Source organism: Canis lupus, chromosome 26, assembly GCF_048164855.1.
Source record: "Canis lupus baileyi chromosome 26, mCanLup2.hap1, whole genome shotgun sequence".
Lineage (NCBI taxonomy): Eukaryota > Metazoa > Chordata > Mammalia > Carnivora > Canidae > Canis > Canis lupus.
Window position 1 is genome coordinate 15,051,549 of NC_132863.1, and position 17,042 is coordinate 15,068,590.

At 40.0% G+C, this 17,042-nt stretch overlaps 1 protein-coding gene and 1 long non-coding RNA gene across 12 annotated transcripts in view; one reads left to right on the plus strand and one right to left on the minus strand.

The window, feature by feature from the left end:
* The window catches only part of PLCB4 (phospholipase C beta 4), a 418,616-nt gene that overhangs the window by 155,713 nt on the left and 245,861 nt on the right, over nt 1-17,042 (minus strand). For all 11 annotated transcript variants that reach the window (XM_072800091.1, XM_072800090.1, XM_072800095.1 and 8 more), the window contains one exon: nt 10,489-10,587. In XM_072800091.1, the coding sequence (XP_072656192.1) occupies nt 10,489-10,572 (84 nt within the window). In that variant the 5' untranslated portion in view covers nt 10,573-10,587. The remainder of the gene's footprint in view (nt 1-10,488; nt 10,588-17,042) is intronic.
* LOC140618109 (uncharacterized) lies at nt 8,378-16,968 on the plus strand. The gene is made up of 3 exons (XR_012018289.1): nt 8,378-8,791; nt 11,892-12,110; nt 16,465-16,968. It is a non-coding gene; the product is annotated as an uncharacterized lncRNA (long non-coding RNA).

Genomic DNA, 17,042 nt, shown 5'->3' on the forward strand with positions numbered 1-17,042 from the left:
CTGTGACTGCTTTTGTGCCACAAAGTTGAGTATTTGTAACAGAGACCATGTGGCTTGTAAAACCTGATAAAGTATCTAGTCCTTTACAGAAAAAGCATGTTGACTGCTGCTCTAAGCCTTTAACCATGGGATGATAAAGAGTACATAAAGAGTACCTAAGAAAACTGGTTGACTGCAAAGACGGCCCAATCCTTCACACCTCCGTGCATCACACCCCTTGCAGCATGACTTACAGCTTCTCCCATCAAGAGGTGGAGTGTATGGGCCGGTCTTGTGACTTGCTTTAGGCCTAGAGAATGCAGCAGAAATACGGCTGACCCCAAGAGACAACAAGCCTCGCGTGCTGACAGAGGATGACAGAGCAGGTGGACCAGAGAGAAGGTCTTGCTAAGGCCACCTGATATCAGCCAGCCCCCAGTCAGCCCTGCTGAGCCCCACCTGATGGCTGACCCACAGATCCATGGACTAAATAAATATCCATTGCTATCTTTAACAATTTGGGATTGGAATACATTTCCCAAATATGCCACTTGGGCATATGGATCATGGTGAATTGAAAATAACTGAGAATCAACAGATGCAGAAAGAGGCCTCCTCGAAGCTTCCCTTGTCTGATTAAAAGTAGAAACTTTTGAGAAATGAGGGTGACCATAAATCCCCTCTCCAGAGAATTTTATGGGCATGAAGATAGAAAGCTGGCACCAAGATGAGTCTGCACAAACAAACCTTACTAAGATAACCTCTATCAGTTCATTAGTTTCCCCATCATATATATCTACCTTCCCACAATTTACTGCCCCTAGAAGCCCAAATCCCCTTTTCCTTTTGTCATTTCTCTACAATTTATCATATTTTGTTAAAATGGTATATAAGCTTCTGAGTCTACCCATTTCTTTGGGTTTTTGCCTTCCTGTGAAGCTCCTGTGCCCATAAAAATATTAATATCAATAAAACTTGTATGCCTTTTCTCCTGTTTATTTCGCTTCTGTTAGCTTATTTTTGCAAGCCTGAGTCACTGAACCTAAGAGAGCAGAGAAAAGCATTCCTCTGCTATGCCACTAAGCTTTAGTGTGGTATGTTACACAACAAAACTTGATAAAATTATTGACCCAAACCTGATCCTTTTAAACCTCTGTCTTTTCACATTCCTAACTCATGCCTTTCTTCCCTTTCAGGCCTCATTGCTCCTTCCAGGTTTTATGTCCTATCTCCTAACAGGACTTCAAATCAGGCTCACTCTTGCTCTCCTTGCCATCCTGTAACTTTACATGCTGGTCAATCAAGCCCAACCTCTGGTTATTCCTCCTTGGGGCAGCTATCTTTTATAGTTCCATTACTTCCAGACTTCTTCATCTCCAAATCCTTGGATAGATCTATACTTAGCACTCTGGAAAACATCTCATTTCATATACATGTTTTCATTGCTCTAATCAAGGCACATTCTTCTTTTTCAAGGGCAGCTCGTACACTCAGGCAGAGAGTGACAGAGGGTGGGTCAGTACAATCTGTGATTCTGAAGTTGCTCTTTTAAACTTACCCACAGGGAAAGGAGCAGATATGCATCAGGATCTATGCAATGAAAACCTGGGATTATCCCAGACTTCTGTTAATCAAGCCCTCACCCTTCATTAAGGTAGAAAATGAAAGGGGGGACAGGCTTATGCCATTTACTGGCAGGAACATTAGAAGTCTGAGTATTTATGTCAAGAGTTTGCATTGGTATCTCTTGAGTTATTGGCTGAACATTTTACTCTGGATGAACACTGGGACACAACAAAACAGACACGGTTTCAACCATGGTAGGGCCTTTGCTCTGAAGACACATCCACAGTGAAAGGTGAAAGGACTTGCTCAAGGTTGTAACTTGCAAATATTTGGGTTAAGGCTCAAACCAGAGTCTTCTGCCTTCACTCCCACTTACTTTCTAGATTTATTCAAACCACACAGGCTTCTCATGCTTCAGGCTGGATGGCAACAAGCTCTAAGCTTTGGGAATTTGAAAGCACAGTAATATTATTAGAAATGTTGTTTTAAAATCTGGTCTTGGGGCATCTGGATGGGTCCATCAGTAGAACATGTGACTCTTGATCTCAGGGTCAGGAGTTCAAGCCCCAGTTGGGCATAGAGCCAACTTAAAAAGAATACATGAATTTAGAAAAAAAAAATTAAATCTGATCTAGAGGAAGGAACACGCCTGGGTGTTTTCTGCAAAAACCTGGCTAATGTTAGGTCATGCAGCTTTGAGTTGTTTCTGTGTTCAGGCCAACTGATTAAGTGCCCAGGTACCTGTCCTCAACTTTCTTATCCTGTGAAGAGGAAGTCACATGGCTGTGATGACAAGAAGGGCACCTGAAAGCAGGCAGATAGATACAGAACTGCAAAATCATTTTAGACAGACCCACCTTAACATCTCTACTGTAGCACAGAGACGGTAAGAATTGCCTAGAGAAATATAGTCAGTAAGAGGAAGGAGTAAGACTCCCAGCTCACCTTCCTTAAATTAAATTCCTGGTGTTCTCCAACCATGCTCTCATATCTTGTACCTGCACTTTGCCTTTCTCTGCCCCCCTAAACCATCTTCTACAGAATCACCAAAGTAGCTGTCTCTACAATGTAACTCAGAACATGTCAGTCTCTGCTGAAATGGCTTCCCATAACAACCAGAAAGAAATCCAAGCTCCTTGTTCTGGCTCTACACCACTTATTCTCCTACTTGATTGTGCATCCATTTATTCATCCTCTTGGATAGTCCTGTTTTTCAATTCCCTTTCTGCTCAGCTTATTTTTAACTAAAACTTAGGCGATTTCTATTATAAGCAAAATGTTTCTTAGGTACTACAGAGATAGGATGACAAATGCTGTTCATTTCAGGAAGAGGAACAACCTTAGTGCATCCATAAATGTAGTCCTCTGGTGCTCTCTCTACCTCCATCAGAGCTCACCCCAGCATCCGTGCCAGAACTCCCAACCTCACTTTACATTCCTCATTCTTTCACCTTCTACACCTACTGGGTCAGAAAATCCTCTAATTCATTCCCATGCCCAGCTTCTCCCCTTATGTCCTTAGTGTCTGAATGTCCATTGGGTCCTTCAATCCCACCTCTACCCTCCCAGACTACACAACTAACCCAGCCATATCCACTTTCTAGTTATCCTTCAGACCCTACTTTTCCTGCTGAAAAGCCCATCAAAATCTCTGATGACTTCTAGGATCTGGTGCCAACACCTTGGGCTGGAAAGGAAAGCCATTTATGGTGTGGACATTGCCCATCTGTAGCTTCAGCTCTTACCCTCTACCACCCTTCCCTCTGCCCCAGCTGGATAAGTCACTCTCCCCTGTTCCACACTCGTGACTTGCTCCAGCTGTGGGCTCACTCCTCATATCATCTGTGCTTTGATCAGCTGGTTGGCCCTTCCATCAAGACTCAGCCCAAAGGGGGCCTTCTCTCCGAGGCATCCCAGGCCTGCCACTCATATCTGACACCCCTTTCAACCTTCTCACACCACAAGGAACACGACCCACCACCTTCCTCATTACAACTTGACTTTGGGGAAAGCAGAGCAGTGAGGGTGGCAGAGCATCCAGGCCACATACTGAGTTTTGAAATGAGATGTCTGGACTTAATTTGTTGGATAAGGAAGTGATATCAACACATTTTTAGTTTTGCTTTAAACGTCCAATTCTAGTGGGAATGGGAGTTTGAAGAAAGTGAAATTTGTGACAGGGCAAGCAATTCCTGAACTAACAGCTACGAGACACATGAAGTAATAGGTTCCTTAGGATAAAAATTCAGAAATTACGCTCTGTTGACTCATTTCCCTGTATTTTTTCCACTCCTCCAGCTCCAAACTTGAAATTGTATTATTTTTGGATTTGTGATTGGTAATTTTAGGCTTTAAATAATAGGTGGTCCATGTACCATCAACCAACCAGCAATACTTGCCACTGAGAATGTTAACTTTCTGGTCCTTCCTCCAGTTCCCCAACCATTTCTACTTTGCAACACCTCCTTGTACTCCACCTACGCATGAGTAAAATTAATTTTTTATTTGGTTTTGTCACTAATCATTAAATGCTCTACCTTTTAGAAAAATTGAAAGACTAGGGGCACCTGAGTGGCTCAGTTGGTTAAGTGTCTGCCTTTGGCTCAGGTCATGATCCCAGGGTCCTAGGATTGAGCCCTGAGTCAGGCTCCCCAGCTCAGTGGATAGTCTGTGTCTCCCTCCCCCGCTGCTGCTTCCCTCTACTCCCACCATTTGTGCTTGCTCTCTTTCATGCATGGTCTTTTTCAAATAAATAAATCTTTAAAACAAAAAGAAAAGTTGAAAGACTAATAAATATTATGATTATTATTACCATCATGATGACTCTGTAAGCATCCTTCACTGCAAATACAAGTAGTCTGCAAAATTCTACTTCTACTCTTTGAGACTAATGTCCTAACTCTGTAGGTACAATGCAGTTTAAATGATCCAAAACTTGAGAAGAATATAAAAAATGGGCATATATATTCTTGACACTAAGGGAGCACTGTCTAAAAGGCCAAACAAGGGGTATTTATTTCATCAGAAGAATGTACTTTTGTTCAACCTACTAGTTGCAATCTTTTAGGGCCCAGATTCTTTGCAGTTAGCTAGATAAGTTCCAACTATTTTGTGTTCCACAGAGATGCATGTGATTTGTGTCTGGTAGAAAAGACAACCATAGGAGTTACTGTTTTATTGTCTTACGGGACAGTAACCCATTTTGTATCTAATTGACAAAACTTATGTCAGCTTTCCCCCAACCTGACTATACATAGTTGACCCTTGAACAGCATGGGTCCATTTATATGTGGATTTTTTTCTTTCTTTCTTTTTTTTTTTTTTTTTTTATAAGCTCAGTACAGTACTGTAAATGTATCTTCCTTAGGATTTTTCCTAATAACACTTTCTTTCCTATAGCTCCCTTGATCATAAGAATACAGTAGATGATACATATAGCACACCAAATACAGGTTAATCAACTGTTTTTGTAATAAGGTTTCTGATCAACCAGGGGCCATTAGTGGTTAAGTTTTGGGGGGAGCCAAAAGTGATATGTGGATTGTTTACTGTGCTGAGGTCAGGGCCCCAAACTCTGTGTTGTTCAAGGGTCCACTGAATCACTCTCTTTCTCCAATGCTCTTGGAAGCAGCTTTACCACCCTGCCTGTGTCCTCACTGAGGGGTTAAATAAATCTTGAAGCCAAAATACTTTCTATGAGGGTTGTGTTTTTTAGGGTTTTTTTTTTTTTTTTTTTGAAAATTATATTTAGAAAATTCTTCACTTCCCTGATGAACAGCCTGGGGTGTGTAGGCTGTCTGGGCCTTTTGGAGCTTCACTGCACGGCCCTCCATTTGATTTCTGAGCTGCCCTGGAAAGAGGCCAATGTTAGCTAGTCCCACTAGGCCCTACTTTAGGTTAGTACTGATCGTGCTCTTTGATATCCACAGCGTCTGGTAACTGCAATGACTGTTTCCCTTGTCCTGGCAGCAGCTGGAAGCACCAACCAATTCCACAGAAGTGTGTGTTGGGAGAGAGGGTAGGGAGGCAGAGGGTGGAAGGGGCTAGTATAAAAGACCAAGGTTTTGCAAGAAAAGGGGACTCTACCCTAGCAGCTGGTCTCAGCTACAATCAAATCCCATGGGTGAGAAAAAGGGGTGGCCTCTACCTGGGGATCTGGGATGTGGGAAGGATGGAGGCCTGATGTGAGTCATCTCTAAAACACTTAAATCTCTGCTCTGGCTGCAATCAAGAAGAAATGGCTGAAGTGAACCGGAGATTCCAACCACGTGAATGAAGAACTCCTTCTCTTGTGTTGAGAGAGGAAGATGGCATTTTAACATCTGGTTGTGGTTTGAGCTTGTTGTCTAGAACTGTGCAGCCCAATAAGATAGGTACTGGTCATGTGTAGCTAGGCCAGCTTACATTAAAATTAATTAAAATTAAAAACCCTGTTCCCAAGGGTGACTGGGTGACTCAGTGGTTGAGTGTCTGCCTGCGGCTCAGGTCACGATCCCGGAGTCAAGTCCCACATCAACTCCCCACAGGGAGCCTGCTTCTCCCTCTGCCTATGTCTCTGCCTCTCTCATGAATAAGTAAATAAAATCTTAAAAACAAAAACAAAAACCCAATTCCCTCCATCCCATCAGGCACATTTCAAGTGCTGGACAGCCACATGTGATAATGAGAGACATGAGGACGGACCATCTTCATCATGCAACTGCTCCCCTGGTGACCACCAATCTAGAAGGATTATGCAAGGTTATGCAAAAGTAAAGGTCTCAGGAGAGTTTGGCTCCCTTTTTTACTTCAAACTCTCACTTCCAAACTGCTCAGGATGAGAAGGGACTAAAATTTTGTTTGCTTGTTTGGCTTGAGAGAAAAAAAATTGAAAGCTTTTTTTTTTTTTTTTTTTAATTTGGAGAAAAGGCATGTGGAAAAGAGGAAATGGGTGATTCGGAAAAGGACTCTGAGGAGATTTTAAAAAGTAAGGAAGAGAAACTAGAACATGCCTCCTAGTGGAGGAGAGGGGCAAAAGGAGAAGACAGTGAGAGACACTCCCTGGCCAGGCTGACTCGATCCCAGGGCACCAGGATCACAACCTGAGCCAAAGACATACGCTCAACCACTGAGCCACCCAGGCGTCCCAATCTCTGAACTTTAACCTTGAAGTGAGTCCAGTTGTGTGCTTTAACCCCCGTTTGCTACCACCAAATCTTATGTGGAAGTCTATTTTGTACAATATTCTTGTTCTTGGGATTTGATGATATATACAAAAGATTCAGAGAGCAAAACAAACCAGAGCAGGGAACAGTCCTGGGAATAGAGAGGTATGAAGACACTGAGGATATGAACCATCAGCAACAAAGTGTCAGCAGGTAGGAATTCTAGGAAAGACTGGGGTGGGCCTGGCATCACCAGGGGATAAGGCCTTCAGCCTTTTAATAAGTAATCAAAAGAAAGCCAGGAGATTCTTTGAGCTGGAGACATTTGGGTTGCGTGTGTTTAAAAAGTACTGCTATTTCTTGCCTCTGCAAGAGAAAAATCTCTGCTTTAAAGGCTGAGCAAGTAACAAGCATCCCTTAGGAAACAAAATACATTTTGCATTTCAAGAACTTGTAAGTCGAGTTAGATAAAAAGCAGCAGACTTACACAGTGGCATGGGGAGAGCATCACGGACTATAATGCAGGCTGCTATGTTACACAGTCTCTAAAAATTTGGCCTACCTCAAAAGAAATACAGAAATAATAAAATAGTGCTTAAAAGTAGTTGCACTTATTTCTTGCCATTTCTTGGCAAAAATAGCATATACTTTTAAAATAGTGACTAGCAAACACTTCTTTTTTTCTGACCTAGTACCTGCTCACTCTCAGCCTGACACCCTTCCCCGCCCCTGCCTTCTTTAGACATGTAGGTGGAACATAATTTAATATTTGGGTGATCTCTCAGGCCCTCATGATAATGGTAGTTGTCATATGGTGCTGAAGGCATTTATGCCACTTCATAAATGGTCCCTTTGCTATATAGTGCTTTTGGGATGTTCCGGTTGTGTTCCTCTCACTTGCTATCAACTCATTTCCCACAGCTGTTCACACAGACAGTAGAAACAACCCTTTTCTGCTTGCATTCTGTTGCCCTCAATATTTCAGTAGCCGTGGCTCCAAAGAACTGAATGTACATGATTGGGGAAAGGTAATTAAAAGTAGTTACAGTCCAATTTCTAACACTGTGACTTTCTTGTTTGAGACATTGTGATGAAGAGAGGCATCGATTTCACGAAGTGAAAACTTGTTTTGCTGAAAATCCTGATAAGATATCACTTAAAGCTGAAAGCCAAAAAAAAAAAAAAAAAAAAAAAAAAAGCTGAAAGCCAAGCTGGGTTACATTTAATATTTGTTCAAGATTTTGACTATTACCTCATTTGCAGAGGAACCTGGGTGAAAAAGCAATTGCCTTTAGAAGCCCACGTAAATCAGTGTTTTCTACATATGAGTGAGTTGTGATGATTAACAGTTAAAGAAAATCATCCTGAGAAATAAAAATAATAACCTCTAGTTTATCAAATCACATGTCACTTGATAAAGCATAAAAATAGTACTTTTCTCCTCTAATGTGTTTCTTCTTATAGGACAACAGTCAAGATACTCAGCCAGTGATTATATTTAATCTCTTCAAAATGACCTTCTCTGAATTATTAGAAGCCATGCCATATTTTTACATAATCCTATAGATTTCCAGTGCTTGGGATGCTGACTGAAGAAACTGCCAATTGAGGGCACTCTAGCAGATGCAGGGAGTGATGCCCCACTAGCTCATAATCAAGGGCAAAGGTCATTATCTTGGTGACTCTAGTATCTAACCTGGATATGGCTTACCTGGGAGAAATACTTATAAGTGCTTCTAGAAAAGCCAGTCCTTGTCCTTCTTTGCCACTCTGGGTAAAGTGGATAAAAGTTGTCAATTTCAATAACTTATACTTTGTATTAAGCCTAAACTCTATCAAACTGTTGATATTGGTCATTTTTTTATCCAAAAAATAAAAACTGTAACACGATTTACCCTGATATTTTAAACCTGTTGAGGTTCAGATCCCCATACAGATCTCAAAGATTATCAAGTACTCTCATCCTTTCACTTGCTGAGAGAAGGAACAAACAATAAAACCAGACCAAGTTGGAAATAATTGTAGCTAAAATCCTCTGTAATGCCACATCCACAGTAAGTCTGGCAGTTGCAGGCATCCTGCTGGTCTCCAGAGAGAGAAAGGTAAGTAAAATATGGTATTTTCCCTCAAGAAACTCAAAATACAGTAGGAGACATAAAAATAGTAAATAAAATGTGAATGCAATGTACTATGTACAAGGATAGGTTAGTGGTGGCACAAAGCAGTTATCAATTCTTATTGAATGGGTCAAGGATGATATCAAAGAGGTGACTTCCCATCTGGATTTTGAAAGATGAGTAGGAGTTCACGGTCAAACTTGGAGGAACAAGTGCATTTTAGGAAAAGAGAGCAGCATGCATAAACCATGTAACAGAATAGTACCTTGAGGGAATTACCAGGGGATTTTTATGGCTAAAGTAGAGACTATGTGTAGGAAACTGGTGGGAAGAGAGTCTGCGGAGTTAGGTAGGAGCCAGATTAAGGAAGACCTTGTATTTCACTTTATCCCACAATAGGGAGTCATGGAAGCATTTGAAATAGAGAAAAAAAAAAAAAGTTCTGATTTTTATTTTCAAAAGATTACAGTCACAGCTCTGGATGAGAGAAAAAAAAAAGAACAAACAGAAAAAGAGTATGAGAAAATTGCCAAAGAATTAATAGTGGTCGCCTCCAGGAGCGGAATATTTTCTATGTCTTCTCATAGCAGAACAGGGTTAGCTGTTCCTTCCAAGAAGGAGTCAGGTTTGTCCTATAAATAGCTGTTACTTCAATATTTTAATTCAATACAAGAATAGTGACCACACTGAGGCCCATCCTTTTCCTTTCTCAATTTTGTTTACTTACAAAGCAACTACGCAGTATAAATCTAGAGGGTATTAGGATACACATTTTGGAAAAACCAAGTCTACAAGTACAGAGTCACGTCAGCCCAGAGACCAGAGACCTCATGAAAAGGCCTGACAATCTGAACCTCTGAGTGGGTCACCACAGTCAGCCACCACATACATTCCAGCGACTTTAAGGGAAACCAATTCCAATTTTAGATGAAATCTTAACAAGTTTTAGGTTTCCCTTTGTCTCACAGGCAACAGTCTCCCCACTCTCTCTTCCCCAATTCACCTCAACTTCAAGTACAACCTAAGAAAAGCAATGCATTTACAATGCTGATGAGGCTTCAAGCATCAACCCAAACTGTCTGAACAGATTGGTGGCCCCAAGCCTCTGCTTCTATATAAAGTCTGGAGCCACGGCCACCTTGCAAGGGCACAAACAATAAGTGATTGAAACAGGAGCATCCAAAACTTTGATCCAACTGTTCTGTGCAAATGGAACAAGCAAAGCAAGTGACTAGCGCAAAGTCCAATCACTATTCCATTTATAACAAATACAAAGTTTTATGTAGAAAGCCTGCCAAAAGCACTTCATTAGGCAAAAACTGTTACTACATGAAACCCATCTGTAAAACCAGGGTAATAATAGCAATGACCTTATAAGGTTGTTGTGAAGAATTAAACAAATAATGCACACAAGTGCTTAGAAGATTGTCTGGCATACAGTGAGCACTCAATAATTATAGCATCATTATCATGATTATATCTGGCACATGGTAAGTGCTCAATAAATTACAGTATCATTATCATTTTTATTTTATCTCATAGCTTGCCTCTTTCCAACTATTCCAACTTATTAATCTCAAAGATGTTCTTACTTATGTCAAAGAGTATTTACTCAATATTGTAATTAAAATGAAATAATTATAAGAATGTTTTGAGAGAAAAAATTAATAATACTTCTTTACCTCTTCATATCTGTCAAAAATGGCTCCTTCTTGCAAAAAGGAAGGAACTTCCTTCTGCCAATTAAATTCATAAGGTTTGGCCATTATTATATGCAAGACCTAAAATGAAAAAGAATATGTTATTAGTGTACAAAACTTTAAAACAAGCAAAGCTCAAAGGTTAATCATTTTATATTTATGTGTTTGCAAAAGCTCTTCTTCATATGCATAGAATAAGTCCATAAATTGTCTCTTTCTTCCTCTTTCCTTCATCTGATTCCAAATTCCCTCCTAGTCTCTGAACCTGGGGAAATACCATTGGCCCTTGAGTAACACAGGCTTCAACTGTATGGGTCCATTTATACGAGGATTTTTTTTTATTATTTATTTATTTATTAATTTATTTATTTATTTTTGGATTTTTTTAAAAATAAATACAGACAGTACTTAAAAATATTTTATCTTTCTTAGGATTTTCTTTTATCTGGCTTACTTTATTGCCGGAATACAATATATACTACATATACAAAATATGTGTTAACTGTTTATGTTATTGATAAGGTTTCTGGTCAAAAGTAGGCTATTAATAGTTAAGTTTTGGCAGAGTAGAAAGTTGTGTGTGAATTTCTGACCACGTGGAAAGCTGGAACCCCTAACTCCCGCATTGTTCAAGGGCCAACTATAATATCTACAAGGAGGCGATCAACCCGAGGTAATCATTTGGAAAAATTCCCCTCCCTCTTCAAATCATACAAAATAATAAGATACATATTTTAATCTGATGGCATTAGAGAAAGAAACCACAAACCTGACCCTATTTATAGGAGAGGCCTCTGCAAAGGGTGGGTAGTTCTGCAAGCCTACACTATGAGCCTGAAGGTAGATGCATGAACAGAGGAGCCCATTGGATGAGGGGTTGCAGAATCAAGTAGGAGAAGCTGAAATTTTCTATTGCTCTTGGTTCTTTCAATAGCCCTCTCACCCCTTCCTCACCTGAGCCACTTGGGGAAGTAAAGAATGTCTGCTTTCTAATATGGGCAGCATGTGTGACACTGAAAGAGAGCCCAGGCATTCTTCAGGGTGACTGTTTGCACTTAGGAAGAAGTGGGCACTCCTACCCACACTTCTTAGCATTACACACCATGATGTACCTGTAGTAAGTTGCAAGCAGGACATCTTAAATGAAAAGCGCAGCATCTGACCAAGAATCACTAAATATTTAAGCAATGTCAAGAACATGGAAGATGGACACCAAACGCAGTAAGTAGAACTGACACCCTAGAAAATAGAGTTAACAGGACAGACAGAACTTGGCTTTGGCTTAAGTACAGCAGATAATTGCAGGAGGAAAAAGTACATTCAGTTCTAACAACATAATTAGTCTAGAAATTTAAAAAAGATTGTTGAAATCAAACTCTTAACAGGTAAGCTGAATTATAAAGAGAATTAAGATGAAATGCTGAGCCCAGAGATTCTCCCAGAAGGCAACACAAAATGGAAGCACAATGGGAAAATTTAGAGAGTTGGAAAATGAAAGCTGGAGGTTCAACCACCACCCAAAAGAACAGCTTCTTCTATTAAAAGGAGAGAGCAGAGCCAATGGAGGGACTAATCAAAGCAACGTGAAAGAACACTTCTGAACTGTGAATATTTGCATATTCAGATGAGTCTTTTTTGATGTATATTTTTATTGGAGTTCGATTTGCCAACATATAGTATAACACCCAGTGCTCATTCCATCAAGTGCCCCCCTCAGTGCCCATCACCCAGTCACCCCATCCCCCCCACTACCCCTTGTTCGTTTCCCAGAGTTAGGAGTCTTCAGTGTGAATATCTGAGTCCTCAGTTGAAAAAAGTCCATTGATGTGGGGCACCTGGGTGGCTCAGTCTGCCTTCAGCTCAGGGTGTGATCCCGGGATCCTGGGATCCCATCCCAAATCAGGCTCCCCACAGAGAGCCTCCGTCTGCCTGTGTCTCTGCCTCTCTCTGTGTCTCTCATGAATAAATAAATAAAATCTTAAAGAAAAAAAAAGTCCATTGATGAAAGCAGTATAAAGGCGAGGGGATAGACAAATACCTAAACATACCTTTGGGGGACACTGAAAACAACAGCTATGAAGAGAAGTTATAAAATTCCTCAGAGATACACAGAAAGAAGACAATTCAGAGGCGAGTGACAAGCACACAGAAATCAGGCAACTGTCTGTAATATGGCAACCTCAAAGGTATGAGGGACAAAAGTATGGGACTTGAAATTGTGTCCAATCAAATCAGCTTAATTTTTAGGAGAAAATGGACTTGCAAGATAGCAGAAAGATTTAATGACCTACTCTGAAAGAGTTAAGGTATTATATGATCTGTCAAAAAAAAAATAAATGTAGAGAAAGGATATGGGAAGTAATGTGGAGACAATGAGAGAAGAAAAAAAGGGAAAGTTTACTTATTATGCAAAAAAAAGGATAAACTATAATAATCTTGCTCCCAAATTCCTGATTATATCACTACAGAGGTTGTAGCAACTGAAGCGGTCAGGGGTGGGGGTAGGGTGGGGGGAAGTATGGACCAAAGGGAGATAAAACATTTTGGGAACAGAATATCAGTATTTAAGACTCTAGATATTAGCAGAAAAATACACATTTAGGATTTTCCTATAGGTAATTAAAAATGGAAAGTAAAACTTGCATATTATTAGAAGGGAAAAGAGAACAAAGAAACATGAGTCTCCTTTAAAAAGAAAACAGATGTAGGGAAGGAAGGGGAAACGAACACACTATAAACACAAAACACAAGATAAAATGACAACGTATCTCTAGCTATAATACATATGACTTGGTTAAATTCACTTATAAAAACAAAGAGGTTTTGACATTAGGTGACATTATGGTTGTTTGCCAGAAATATTTATAAAATAAAAATAATACAGGAAGTTTGAAAATGAAGGGATGAAAAAATGATCTAACAGCCACATGCTAGGAAGGAAAGAAAGTAGGTGTCCACAGTAACATATCAGCCAAAACAGATTCAGAGAAAACAGCAAGAGACAGTGATAAATCATATTAGGAAAAGCGATGATCACAATGATTTAACAGTCATTAACATTAAAGCATGTGAGTACGTAGCGTCAGGACATATACTGAAAAAACTGGTAAAATAGAAAGAAATTTGGCAAAGTCACAAGTACATTAGGAGACAATGAATGATTCTCAGAAATTAATGGAATTAGACCACAATGTAAGAATATTGAGGATTTGAATATTACACTTACTAGTTTAATCAAAACAATTTAAATGACTCAATTCAAGTATGTTACTGAATTCAGACATGCCCCTCCCTCTCTCTTTACATATATATACAGATACAACATATGTATGAGTCCTGAATATAATAGATAATAATATATAGCTATCTATTATTATATGTGTTCTTCATCCCCTCTTTGTACTCCAGCTACTCCACACACATATAACAATCTCAGAATCTAATCATAATTGGGCCATAGAGGAAACCTTAGCATTTTTTCAAAAGGCAGAAATTAGGGTGGTCATGCTCATTGGCCACAACTAGGCCAACTTACAAATTGAGACAGTGCATTTTTTTTTTTTTTTTTAGATTTTATTTATTTATTCGTGAGAGACACACACAGAGAGGCAGAGACATAGGCAGAGGGAGAAGCAGGCTCCATGCAGGGAGCCAGACGTGGGACTTGATCCCGGGACTCCAGGATCACGTTCTGGGCCAAAGGCAGATGCTCAACCGCTGAGCCACCCAGGTGTCCCCTTTTTTCTAATTTTTTAAAAATATTTTATTTATTCATTCATGAGAGACACAAAGAAAGAAAGGCAGAGACATAGGCAGAGGAAGAGGGAGAAGCAGGCCCCATGCAGGGAAGCCCAATGTGGGACTTGATCTCAGGAACCCAGGATCATGCCCTGAGCCAAAGGCAGATGCTCAACCACTGAGCCACCCAGGCATCCCTGAAAGAGTGCATTAAATCTATACACATACAAATTAAACATGAACATACATAGACTTCTAAATTGTTATGCAGTAAAGCAGAATAGTCAAAGCAAAAATTATAAACTTCTGGGATCCCTGGGTGGCGCAGCGGTTTGGCGCCTGCCTTTGGCCCAGGGCGCAATCCTGGAGACCTGGGATCGAATCCCACATCGGGCTCCTGGTGCATGGAGCCTGCTTCTCCCTGCTTGTGTCTCTGCCTCTCTCTCTCTCTGTGACTATCATAAATAAATTTTAAAAAATTAAAAATGTTTTTAAAAAATTATAAACTTCTCAGAAATGAAAAGTAGGCGCATTATACAATAAATATGTAATATACAGCAAAAATTGTCTTAAAAATGATTAGTAAAAGTTAATTGCTTTCTGAATATTCACATATGAGATAAACATTTGGCAAGTACTGGGGAGACCGAAGGATGGGGAAGGAAAAGGATGAGGGAGTATAAACTCACAATGTACATGATGACAAGGGAATGTAATTACAAAAGAAGAAAAACATGTGACTGAATACTATGTGTAACTTTAACCAAAATATCTGAACACCTAAATGAAGTGGATGGGTTTTTCAAAGTTAAAATAAATTTGATTCAAAAAAGGAAAATACTTAAACTGGTAAGTGACCTTGGAAGAAACTGTAAAAACAATAAAAGATTAGACCCAGATAAGTTTATGCGTGAGTTCTACTACATGTTCAAATGAAAGGCAAATCCTACATACCTAACATTTTTCCCAGGACATAGGAAAGAAGTAAGTTACTACCTGACTCATTTCACAAGTCTCATGATTGGGTCCTGACAAGGACACTATAAGGTAGGTTAACAAAACACCACCCAAACCTAGAGTTCAATTCTCACAGAGAAAAAATTCTAGCTAGAATATGAACAAATCCATCCTAGAAAGTGGCTAAAAGAAGAATTCGGGATGTTTCATCACTGAAAGCAGATCAGTGTGATTCACTACCTAAAGAGATTAAGGAGAAAAGTCTAGCACATGCATATCCTGGCATACTTTACAAAATGAAGTCAACCTGAATATGAAAGGTCTCTAACATATACCTTTAAATAAAAATAGGAAAACATAATGGTATGAAATATGAACAGTGTGATAGCATTTACCTAATACACAGCTACAGAATAAGAACGGTATAACACCACCTACGTAAATACACACCTAAGACAAATCTATATACTTCTCTAAGTACATTTATGTGTATATAAATAAATTATTAAAACATCTGGAAATGTATGGGGCACCTGGGTGGCCAGGTTGGTTAAGCGTCCAACTCCTGATCTTGGCTCAGGTCATGATCTCAGGGTCGTGAGATCAATCCCCATGTCATGCCCCTTGCTGCTGAGCATGAAGCCTGCTTGGGGTTCTCTCTCTTCCTCTGCCCTTCCCCTAGCTCATGTGCTTATGCTGTCACTCAAAAAAAATTGGAAACTTATGACCCTTATCTACTTCTGGGGAGGAAATAAAGATTGGAGCTAAAAGTCAAGGTATCTTTAGTGTTATCTCTATAATGCATGTTTCTATATTCTTGCACTTACATGCTGTAAATAGAAAAGAATGTAAATTTCAAAAAGGAAAAAAAAATGCTGAAATTCTACAGATAGGCAGATGCATTCTTTTTTAGTCCCAAATGACTTAAAGCAGAATGCATTAAGTCATGTTTCAAGGTAGCTTCCTCACAACGGCCACCACTGCTGTTTGAAGGAGGAACTACTCCATTGATCAGGCTAAAAGCTGGGAAAGCGGCACAAAGGGCCTTCCAACCAGCCCAACTGAGGTAGGAAGCAACCCTCCATGAATCAGCACCACGCCTTCCCATGGAGAGCCAAGATGAGCCAGGTGGCAGACAGTGAGAGAAGGGAGAGGTGCTTCTTCCCAGTCCATGTGTCTGTATCCCCAGTAGGGACTGTAATTGGGTCTTCCTTCTTCCTTCTCTCTGTTCTTATCAGTTTGTCTTTCTCTGTGTCTTTCCAGGTCTTTTTCTCTGTATTGGACAGACAAATACACACAGCCCCCTCACCTAAGGTGGCTTAGAAGCAAGCTTCTGATAGCAGGATGTGCATTCATGCTATCTATGTCACAAAACAGATCTGCCAAGCAAAATAGAGTTGCAGACCCCCTCAGGCTGTCACGGATGTGTTATTTCGTGATCTGTAATGAGAATAACCAGCTACAGGGAGCTAAGTGACAACACTGAAGACAGATGACAGAACCACACAGTGGCCTCCCTGGTTGACCAGACTTCAGAAATCAGTGGGCCATACATCTCTCCTTTGTAGAACTTTGTGTTCTGTGATCTTTTCACTCCTGCCAACCATCCCTTTTAACATCTCCCTTTGTTTTTATTTTAAAGAAAATAGTGACGACAGGCTTCTGATATGAAATGCTCATATTGGAAATGAAAGCTTCTCTCAACCTGCATCATCTTTCATTGGTTTAACTGGTTCTTCCAGGATCTTTTCAGCAAAGGACACACAACATAGTCCTCAGTACATGATGTCTCTTAGATTTCACTAAATCGGGTACAAATTTCATTCGTACCTTCCTTATGG